At 56.1% G+C, this 11294-nt stretch overlaps 3 protein-coding genes across 3 annotated transcripts; all 3 read left to right on the plus strand.

The window, feature by feature from the left end:
• The first annotated feature begins 364 nt into the window (after nucleotides 1-364).
• On the plus strand, nucleotides 365-2951 carry B0I36DRAFT_297727 (plasma-membrane choline transporter-domain-containing protein). The gene is made up of 7 exons (XM_046151928.1): nucleotides 365-869; nucleotides 976-1033; nucleotides 1097-1178; nucleotides 1234-1332; nucleotides 1395-2189; nucleotides 2246-2374; nucleotides 2439-2951. The coding sequence occupies exons 1-7, from the start codon at nucleotides 534-536 to the stop codon at nucleotides 2605-2607; spliced, it is 1668 nt and encodes a 555-aa protein (XP_046006450.1). The 5' UTR covers nucleotides 365-533; the 3' UTR covers nucleotides 2608-2951.
• Nucleotides 2952-4169: 1218 nt separating this feature from the next.
• Nucleotides 4170-6366, plus strand: B0I36DRAFT_335449 (heterokaryon incompatibility protein-domain-containing protein). The gene has a single exon (XM_046155478.1). The coding sequence runs from the start codon at nucleotides 4185-4187 to the stop codon at nucleotides 6300-6302; it is 2118 nt and encodes a 705-aa protein (XP_046006451.1). The 5' UTR covers nucleotides 4170-4184; the 3' UTR covers nucleotides 6303-6366.
• Nucleotides 6367-9738: 3372 nt separating this feature from the next.
• B0I36DRAFT_388438 (uncharacterized protein) lies at nucleotides 9739-10790 on the plus strand (the record flags this gene model as incomplete). The annotated part of the gene is made up of 1 exon (XM_046161246.1): nucleotides 9739-10790. A coding segment is annotated over one exon (1052 nt), but the record flags the coding sequence as incomplete, so codon positions are not given.
• Between the last annotated feature and the right edge of the window lie 504 nt (nucleotides 10791-11294).

Consider the following 11294-nt stretch of genomic DNA (forward strand, 5'->3'; position numbering starts at 1 on the left):
TCTGTCGCACACTCACTCTGCAGGTGCCACAGCAGCTTCAGGTCTTTGCCGACTGTGCCGTCACGAGCGTACACGAGCGTGCATTCTTCGACGCGCTTTGTCCTGTAGAAAGCCCCTGAATCCGTTCTCAGACCAGACCAATGTTTTGATGCTGCACAGCAGTCATTTGCATGACTTTGACTTTGTGTGCAGCTGGCCCAAAACAGACGTCTGTCTACAAGGCGACGGCCCCCACCCGCGCTATGCCAGTTTCGAGCCTAGCACGAACGTCACTTTCCCCTATGACGATCTAGATCCCGCACCTCAATCCGCATGGCGTCCAGTCTCTTCGCGCCGGAGCTCCTTCTGTTTTCTCGCGAGTTCCCCTCCTTCCTTTGACCCTCGCTTCAGCTCCTTGGCCACTCGCGCCCACCGCCAGCCACACTTCCAGCTTCCTCTCTGCCTCTCGCTGCCGCCCAATTGCTCCGCACCCGTCCTCGTTACATCGCCTCTGCTGTCCGTCGCACATCGTCATACCTGGGCATCCCATCGCCATGGCAGGTCCCGGGGAGGCCGCCTCGTACCACGGCGGCGCAAACACCGACCGAGGCTACTACAATAACAACAACAATAACAACTACTACCAGCCCCAGCAGAACCAGTATCAACCGCCACCACCACCAAACTATGGCCAGCAGCCCTACCAGAAGCAGGAGCAGTACGCGATGCCCCAATACCAGCAGCCCCAGGGCCCTCCCCCGCCCCAGCAGTCCGCGCCCTACAACAACGGCGGGTACAGCAACGGCGCCGGCTACGGCGAGAAGCCAATGTTCGACCAGGTCTTCAAGATTGAGAAGCCCAAGTGGAACGACCTCTGGGCCGGCATCCTGGTATGTCCGGGTTGCGAGGGGCAGGGTGACTGGAGCAACCAGCGCCTGTGCCAAGACATGGAGACACCACATTTGCGAAGAAATGCTAATGCTCGAGATCGTCTAGTTCCTGCTCTTCGTATCCGGCTTCGTCGTCGTCTCGGCCATCTCCCTCCAGGGATACTGTACGTGCCGTTGCCCAGCAGCCCATCTGCAGCCACGCCTTTGCTAACTTTGAGTAACTACAGCTTCGTCCCGTGGCCTGCAAGGAGGCGGCATCTACGGTGGCAACAACACCGTCGGCCTCAACACCAACACTATCGTCCTCTTGTAAGCCTCATTGCGCCACACATGAATCATCAACTCTGCTGACAAGCTCCCTCAGCATGTTCGTTCTCGTCATCGCAGCAGTTCTTAGCTATCTCTATGTCTGGGTCGCTCGCCTCTTCCCGAAGCAATTCATATGGGTTACTGGTATTCTGAAGTCAGTACAAAGGGTTTCTTGCCTCAGATTGGAATCAAACATCAGCTGACACTTGGCAATAGCATCGTCTTTGGTCTCGTCACCGCGATCTGGATGCTGATCCGCAAGAACTACTCCGGTGGCATCGTGTTCCTCATCTTCGTCGTCTTCCTGGCTTTCTGCTTCTACACATGGATCCCTCGCATCCCATTCAGCGCGCTCATGCTCAAGACTGCCATCGACGTCTCCAAGAACTATGGCCATGTCTACCTCGTCAGCGCACTCGGCGGTCTGGTCGCTGTGGCGCTTGCCGCATGGTATTCGATCACATTCGTATCGATATACACGAAATACCAACCAGGACAACCGGCTTGCAGTGAGGGGGCGGGCGGTTGTTCAAGCGGCAAGGTCATTGGCTTGCTTGTCTTCATCACCTTCACCATGTACTGGATCTCCGAGTGGCTCAAGAACACGATTCACGTCACCATCTCCGGCGTCTACGGGTCCTGGTACTTCCACCCGCAGAACCCGCCCAAGGGTGCCACTCGTGGTGCTCTCAAGAGAGCTCTCACGTATAGCTTCGGCTCTATCAGTCTCGGCTCGCTCCTTGTCGCCATCATCAACTTCCTCCGCCAGCTCTGTTCGATTGCGCAGCGCAACGAGGCCGCCGAGGGCGACATCATCAGTACCATCTTCTTTTGCTGCCTTGGCTGCCTCATTTCGATTCTGCAGTGGGCTGTGGAATTCCTCAATCGCTACGCGTTCTCCTACATTGCTTTGTACGGCAAGTCGTACTTTGCCGCCGCCAAGGACACTTGGACGATGATCAAAGATCGGGGTATCGATGCTCTGGTGAATGAATGCCTCATCGGACCTGTGTAAGTTAGCCCCTGGTTCCTGGGACGATTTCTGGTACTAACCAGGATCCCGATAGTCTCACCTTCGGCGCTACTTTTGTTGCTTATGCGTGCGCTCTGCTCGCTTACCTGTACCTGCTGTTCACGAACCCCGGATACAACGCCAGCGGCGGTTACACTCCTGTCATTGTCGCCTTCGCGTTCCTGTAAGTCCCCTCATCTTGCGCGCTCGCGCTTTCTTTCGACTGGAAGCTGACCGGTTCTTTGCAGCATTGGCCTCCAAATCTGCCACATTTTCACTACTCCGATCAGCTCTGGTATCGACACCATCTTTGTTGCAGCTGCTTGGGACCCCCAGACCTTGATGAACAACCACCCAGAGTTGTACCACGCTATGGTACAGGTTTACCCTCAGGTCCAGCAGGCTATTCACGCCTAATCACCAATGCCAAGTCCCACATTCTTCTGAATCGGGAAAAGCATTGACCTCATAATTGGCGTTTCGGCACCAGTTTGGCTTGTGGAACACAAGATACACGTCATTAATACCCTTTCTCTGTAAAACTCGAAAACGCTTTCCGACCCGCGGCAGCTGCGCTTCTCCAAGGTCGTATCAATAGAAATAATTGAGTAATTACCATTGAGGCTCCAGGGACCATGCCTGGCGCTATAACCTGGCTCTGGACCCTTCAATAAGAATCCCTGAAAGACAATTCACAGCGGACAAATAAGCAAGTGCCTCGCATTCGCGCCGCAGAAGAGGATCCGTCGATCATGATGAGCTTGTCGTGTCTCCGGTGGTGCAGGCGGACTTTGCGGAGAGCACTGCATACCAATTTGGCGTGCCCAGCGCTTTTTCAGCTGCCGTACCTTGTCGAGATCGTGGTACACAGACCTACAGTGCCAATAACTTTAGTGGGGTGCTGGCCGACGATTTTGAGCAGAACATTGCCCGACTTGTGCATAATGACTCGCATTACATTGGTCGCTCTCGTCTGATTCACCGACTGCGATGCTTCTTCTCCTCACGCCTGCGGCTCGTTTTCTCTCCAACTATGGCAACCACTTTGCAGCAGGCCGCAGCGCACCCTCTGCTCCCCGCCAACTTCGCCATGCTGCAGGCCGCGGAGCCTTTGGAGCTCAGAATCGGCCGCCACTGCAAACAGGGGCAGGACATTGGCTTCTGGGCCTGGGGCCTCGTTATCTACCGGTGTGACTACTCTGACGACGACCTGTGGGAGCGTTATCTCGCGAAACTCCTCAGCGACATGGACTTATACTATCGCGAGCACGAATTGTAGAATGCCACGGTAAAGTACTTGACCTGGACTATATTATCGGACCACGACGCACTAGACAGGGCCAGCAAGGAGCTCGTCCACAAACTCTTTATAGAGTGGCGTCACAGCTTCTCCGTTGAGTGCGATGGGCCTACGTGCCGCGCGAGTCTTACCTTCCGACGTACGAACAGATGTCCAACCAGCACTTCTGAGGCACTGATACGATCGACCGCCCAAATTATGGACTAAAGTACCTAGGTAGCTAATGCGGCGTTACGCCCCAACTGCAAGGAAGATCGGAGTGGACGGGGGATCACCCTCGCAACAGGCAACCCCTCCAAGAGGCTCCAGCAAGGAACTTATAGTTGCCGCATGGGCTTATACAGAGGCGCTTGGCTGCTAATCACGTGTTGCAATTGCCTCGTGGCCAATCGTGCTCGTGGGATTTGCATCATTGATCATGGCGCGCCTCTAGCTGAGATGGCCACATTGAACCTTCGAAAATTTTGAGCACGCATCTCTTAATGTGTGGCAAAGAGTCGGGCTTGACAAGGCATTGTAAGGCGCAGCACAATTCAGCCTTACACAATGATTGAGGGAGTGGGGTTCTCGTTGCAACGAATGCCTGGGGCGAAGCAGGAGCCCCGCGCAGTGTCAGCCTACTGCCTCAGACTCGCTCGAAGCCTACAACGACTTTCCTTCACACACTAACCATCTTTTGTTGACATTAGGCGCCATGGCCCGGTTCCGGTATTCCCCTCTGGCTGGGCTTGGTCATCGTCTGCGCCTGGCGACCCTGATGCCGGGACATTTCGACGACGAGGTGAACATCACATTGAAGGAATCCTCACTCTTCCCCCTGGGTCATGAATCGGGAGATGACGAAGATCCGGAAGCAGCAGCCGGGGCCTCGGAATACGCGAATGGTCAATACACAGCACTGTCTTACGTCTGGGGCCCCACAGAAAATCCTGGTCATATTCTGGTCTCGGATGGACACAGCAAAGGTGAACTTTCAATCACGCAAAACTTGGGAGAAGCTCTTAGATACTTGCGATATTCCGAAAAGCCACGGACCTTGTGGGTAGACGCCATCTGCATCAACCAAGGCGATGTTGAAGAAAGGAGCAGCCAGGTCGCTTTCATGGCCCACCTGTACCGACAGGCCCGGGACATTGTGGTCTGGCTGGGCCCGGGAGGACAAGACAACGAGGCGGAATACGGATTAGAATTCCTGAGCACCTGGGGCTTACGAGTCGATGTCGATTGGGACGAGTTCCGGGTGACTGTTCTGCAACATTTCGCCGAGCCACCACGCCGAGAAGAGCTTGGGACAGCAGTCAACGAAGCCCTGCCGGGAGATTCACTCAACCAAAAAGAGTCTCGCGCGGTGTACTATCTCATCAGCCGCGAGTGGTTCAAGAGGTTGTGGACGCGCCAAGAAGTTCTTAACGACAGACCCAAACTCGTGCGCTGCGGCACTATTGAGGTGGATGCGCAGCCATTCCTCCGAGCGATATTCATGATGCACACGAACCAGACCAGCTTCGACTTGCCAGCCGAAGACGCAACGCGCTTTCTCACTCGCCGACAGCTCGTGCATGATCTCTGCGTCGCCTCGCCTGAGACCGAGCCTCTGGAGAGGTTGCGGTTCGGGCTACGCGGCCTCAAGTGCGGTGATCCGGTGGACCACATCTACGCGGCACTGAGTCTGCTGCCTCCTTTTGAGCAGAAGCTCGGCATTGTTCCAGACTACACTTTGTCTCCAGCGGCCGTTTTCCAGGACGTCGCGACCAGGCTCATCACCCGCTCGAAGAACCTGACGCTCCTCAAGACGTGCGAGCTCTCTTCAAAATCGATATCGGAACTACCATCCTGGGTGCCGGACTGGTCCAGCCCGATCCGTGTTACCCCGATCGAAAACCATTGGCATGCCTCAGCATGGATTACAGCCAACTCCCAATTCATCGACGATGAGCATGGTGGTGTTGGGAAGATCTTGAGGGCTGCTTCGATTTGTGGCCCAACGGTGGAAGCGGCACATGAACTAGACATAAATCTCGAGGAGCACAACCTTGTCCAAAGCAACGTCATTGTCCGCATGTGGGAACTTCTCCGACAACACGCCGACCTTTCCCGGCCGTATGTCGGCGGGAATGACCTCTGCGATGCGTTCACAAAGACATTTGCGGCCGAGTTCTTTGAAGACAGATACCTTGCGCGGGTAGGGAGGACGACTTTTGAAGACGCCGAGACGTTTGTGAGGCAGCTCGGCGCCGTCCCGGACAAGGAGGAGCTGCTCGACATCCTGCGCGACTACAGGCCATGGCGGCTTCGGTCTTTTTTCGCCATGGCGGTCAGAATGTTCTTGGGCAGGTGCCTAATCACCACGGCAGAGGGATATATCGGGCTTGCGCCAGAGCACGCCCGGCCTGGGGACGTTGTGTTTGTCATTCTCGGCTGCAGATTACCCATGCTCCTCCGTCCTGGCGCCGGGGAGGTCAAGGACGACGGTGCAGTACCTCTGTCAGCCGCTACCACTTCTACTGCCACACGCCACAAGCGCTGGCAGGTTGTGGGCGGGTGTTACGTCCCGGGGCTGATGAACGGCGAGGCCATCCACGGGCCACTGCCAGAGGGCTTCCAGCCGGTCCAGACTACGACGGGGAGAAACATGCACAGGCTGGTCTTGAGGAACGAGAGGACTGGGGAGGTCAGGATGGACATGGTCCAGCTCTTGATAGACTATGGTTTCGAGATTGCAAAGTTTGTCAAGGAGCCTTGGGAGCTCGAGGTAGGCCTTGAGCAGTTGCAGGCTAGAGGGGTCAGTGTCGAAATGATAGATATCTGCTGAGCTCTCTACACACACACTAGACTATATTTCTGATTGGTAGAGACATCTGATGATATGCAAATAAGCAAGGGCGGGACTCCGTCAAGGGTGCAAGCTACAGCCTTGCCTGCCAGCATGACAAGGTTTCCATCCTCATATTAGCTCCAGCCTGCAGCGGGCAGATGCACGCCTGCATGATGCCTGACCAAGCCAGCTCGGCGGCCTCGCGTCGTACGTGGTAGGCCTGTCCTGGATTAGCAGCTAAGTATATATTTTCCTGTGTTCGAGATTAGCTAAATGTCACGCGTGCCCGCAGACATGCGAGATACGCGCTTAGTGGACATGGGGGGAAGGGAGGGAGGGCGGGGGATGTGTGTGTACAGTCATCAAACTTCGCCCTCTCTAGAACAAATGAGCCCATTTTTTTCCGCCGGTAGCTATCTGCCGAAGGATTTCGAATTTTTGGCGGCTCGGGGCAGGGGGGCTCCTCGGCGTGCGTGCGGCACTTGGGAGCCCTCCCTCGTGGCATCCGGCCCCATGCATTCGATGGACGCACTTTACGACCGGATGGCTGGTCCATGGGGTGGAAGCAAAGGATCGGCCCAACCCTGCAGGGTTGTCCTCTCCCACCCCCCCACACTTGAGGCTACGTTTGATTGTGGTGTGGGCGGCGGCGGCGGCAGAACAGCCCATTCCGCTATATTTGAACAGCCTTGGGCAGGTTTGGAGAACGGCGTTGGTGATTATAGCGTTATCAGCACCGCAACCTTTTTGCCTGTTGGCCGGTGGGGGCAAAGAGAGGAGAGCCCTTGCTGGGCCGTCTGGTTCATTGAGGATGTTTTGCGCGTGTATAGACCAGGGTTTCTAGCGACAAAGAACGGGCATGAGGGCGATCGACGGCATGGGTGTCACCGTGGGGGAAAGGGGAGAGACTACATGCCTAAGGAGGACATCTGAAGCGAGCGGACCATTATGCAGTCTCGGAGGGGCATTTCCGCCTGGAATGTTCCCAGGGCACCAGCATTGTGAGCAGTTGGAGGGCGGGAAAGGGTAAAGATAGGATCCTGAACCATGCCCGGATAGAACTGCCTGGGAAGAGGGGGAGACAGGACCCGCAACGAGGCGAAATCCAATCCATCCCGCCTGCGCCAAGCAACGTAGACATGGGTTGTAGGGCTGACTCCCAGCCTTGCAAGCAAGGGTAAAGAGGAATTCGAGAGCAACGCGGTAAAGCACTCCCTCAACCTCTCAGGGAACGGGAGCCCGCCCGCCGCCCACGGGTGATCCGTGCCCCTAAGCCGCTGCTGACATCCTGAGGCAGCCAGAAGGGGCTTGTCCTTTTGTCTTTTTTCTTGTTGTTCATTTTCCGGACCCCAAATGCCGCAGTTCAGAGCCAGGGAGGGTGGTCGTGCCACCCGCACTTTTTGCGGATTGCGGCTTATCTACCGCGGGAATGGCTGCGGAGTGAGCGCCGGGCGCGCGCGCGGCAGCGGCCTTCGGAGTAAGCGCTAAGCGCGTCGCTTCGACACGCCCGCCGGAGGGGAGGGAAATGCGTGCTTGGTTAATTCCAAAACGCGGCGCGATTTAGCAGGATCGTAATCCTTGGAAAAGAAAAGCCGTGCATGAGACGAGGCCGCTTTCCAATCACGCTTTTTTTGAGACCGAGGCCAATCGCGCTTGAGTCCTGCTGCACAACGTCTTTGGAGATTGCGCACAAGCTTGAGGACCAAAGTGAAAGTCAAATGATGGAGAATTCAAACCAATCATCAGGCGGCACTAATGATTCGCGGAACTGCGCCTTAGTGGCTGGGCATGAGATTTGATCGGAATCACCGATGGATAAGGAATTAGTACGTTCTGAACCGTTGTGCTACAACCGTGGCGGTCTAGTGTTACTCAGGGTAGACCAAGAGCCAAGGCCAGGATCTAAAGAGGGAGCGCCTCCGAGAGCCGCCATCAACTCATAAGTGGACGCTTGGCATCGAGCCGTCATTTACGGCCAGCAGGACGACCAACTTGGCAGTGAGACTTGGGATCGTACCAAAGAACAAACCAGAGAGAGAGAGCTGCGCATCGCAGTAGTCAGTAATTGCGTCACTCCATCGCCCAGCAAACGGCCTGCCGGATTGTGGACCACACAGCTCGGTCTGGTCGTTCTCAGGCGGAGGCCACACAAGGCCGTTGGCATGGCTGTGCGGCTGTAGCGGGGCCAATCTGCTGGCAGGGGGGCCGTTGAGGGCTTGTGGCTGGCCGTCAGCAGGCCATGTCATGGACCTCATAATTTGGGGTCTGAAAATCGGGTACAGCTCCCCAACACCTGGGAAGGCCTGGTGGCCTCCGAGAGAGAGCTCGTGGAAGCTGCTTGAGACGGGCGTCCCTGCATTACTATTTGCTCGAAGGGAATCATCAGATGTCAGGTCTCGCGGGCGATGACTGGATATCTCAGTCTGTTTACCCTGACATGAGAGTGAGCCGGATGAGCCTGGTGGTTCACAAGGGCTTCCATGAGCCATCATCGTTTTGTTTCAGCCTTTTTACATGAGAGCATCTTGAAGCTCATACCCAGAGGCCCGGCTACGCGCCAACCAGAGTGTCGGGACGGCTAGTGTTCGGGGAATGACGAAACTGGAAGAGAAGCCCTGGTCTAGGTTTGGCGTCTCAGCGCTACCCCTGCAAGCCTTGCGCCGGTGTGTTGGACCAAAGAACGAGAAAGCGTCAGCACAGAGGGGCACCCCGGTTTTTGCACGCCTTGTGCGCAGGGGTGCAAAGTGAGGTCACCCTCAGGTATCCGCTGTCACTACCACAGGGCTCATGTTCGTCAAAGTCCCGCCTGGCTGATCAGTGGTTGGGCGGTACTTCCGGGTTCAGCAGCTATGGTACTGAGCGGCGTTGTCCTATTGGCTGGGACTTACGATGGTATAGAGCTCCAATCGGCCACGCTAATTCTGATTGGGCGATCTCATCAGGACCCTTCACGATGGGCGGTCTTCCCCGTCTTCGTCAGGCCGAGCCAAGTGCTCAACGTCACCATCGTCGGCGGCCTTTATCGATTCCTTCTTTTGTCTTGCATACTCGCTGAATGTCAACCGCTTCCGCGCCTGCGCCAAGCTGGTCTTGACGTTCCCTGAAAAGTGGATGTGTCAAGACACTTACTCCGGGACACGCGAACTTGTCCCTCCCTTCTGAAAATATCACGCCCCCCCTCTTCCCCCTGTGTCCCTCATTGTTTTTTACGACGCTACGGGGCCAGAGTTTCGAGTTCCGTACACATCACACTCCGTCATTCCTTACTGATTGTGTGGCTAGTATCCACCCTTGGCCTTTGGGCCTTCTTGCAATCTTCCGTGCCGTGGAGGAATAGCTCGTTGGAGCCCTCAAACCGCTCCCCTCCCTCCAAAGCCTTGCGACGGCCTGCCTCATTCCTCAAGTCCTATATCATCATCTTCACTGCCCTTCACCATGGCTTCCTCTCGGTTTACCAGGCCACAGGGTCATACGATATCCAACACAAGCTCCTCCACGAGGAATACCTCAAGTGACAACGAGGACACCAGCAATATCAAGCAGGAAAGCTCCGACGACGACACAGAACCAAGACCAAGCTCTCAGTCTTGGAACAGCAGCATTCATCCTGTCACAACTGACCATAGACCTCCGACGTCATCGTCACAACCGCCATCACCCAGCACAGACCAGGGGCATCAACACCGCCGTGTAGACAGGACGACTGGCAGGAGCCGAGTGACCATGAGCCAAGGGCCGTGCTCCTTCGCGGATATTGCATATGCCTATCGGCTATACATTCTCGACGACCTGCTCGCCGAGCCCCAGGAGATTGTCCATGACTACATGCGGAACGTCATATACATCAGCCAGCGGTACCGACAGGGCAACTCTGTCGCGCCCATCGAGCTTTCCCACGAGGTCTGGGTCATGGACATCAACACGGCAGAGATCACCTCGACGATCGACACTCTGCCCTACGTGGGCCCGCACTGCCTCGAGCTGCACGACTCGGGCACCTTCATCTATGCAAACGTCGAGCACGGCGGCAGCATCTGCATCGACCCGGACACGGGCATGGTCTACGACGCACAGCTCGCGGGCGGCGGCACGGACGGTGGGGACCAGGCGCACTTCTACTCGTCCCCGGCGTCGTCCACGTCGACACATTCCTATCGAGGGGGCAGCAGTAGTCGTGGCGGCGGGCGCTTGTCGTCCTCCGGGTCGTCCTCAGGCGGCGGTGCGGGCAGAGACGACTTCATCGCAGAGATCGACCTGCGGTCAGGCAAGATGCGCCGCCGGGTCAACGTCCCGCGGAGCGACTCGGCCGCAAACGACGGGAGGCATCTCGCGTTCTCGGCGCCCGCGATTCGCTTCGCCGGGCGCTCGTCCAGCAGCGGGATGCCGGTGGTGCACGTAGAGGGCGACCCGGCGATTGAGGCCATCAAGGCGAGGTTTGGGGCAAAGAGGATCTATGCGACTTCGAGGAATATCATGCTGGTTTGAGGACTGGGTTCCTGCGTGACACTTGTTGGTCTTTAGAGCGCTTGTGATGCGTGGGGAACAGCATGATAACGAGCAAGCTTGGCGGTTGTGTGTCAGAGCAGTCTCTGTGTGCTTCGGTGGTTCTACGTTCCCCGGCTATGGAGCCGATTTTTTGATGACTCGATTGTTGGACATTTTGTGAGCCGTCGTGGCGGAGACGGTTCAAGAATTATTAGAATGAGACTATGAATTAACGCTCTCCTACACCAAAGTATAGCTGAACAGATAGATTCCAAGGTTCAAACCAAGCTAAAGCCCTATGCAGTTGTGGGGCAATGGGTATTGCAGGGGACAAAGAACGATAACATGGTGCCGACTCAACACATATTTTGAGGTTTCGTCCAATGACACTCTTTCAAAACACAGATTTTACCGCTTTTTATACGATGCTCCCTCTCAAGAGTAGCTCTCGTTTCATTCACTTCCGGCCGTAAGCTCTTCCTTAAAGCCTTTAAATGATACGTA

The sequence above is a fragment of the Microdochium trichocladiopsis genome (assembly GCF_020744255.1).
Source record: "Microdochium trichocladiopsis strain MPI-CAGE-CH-0230 chromosome Unknown B0I36scaffold_11, whole genome shotgun sequence".
Taxonomy (NCBI): Eukaryota; Fungi; Ascomycota; class Sordariomycetes; order Xylariales; family Microdochiaceae; genus Microdochium; species Microdochium trichocladiopsis.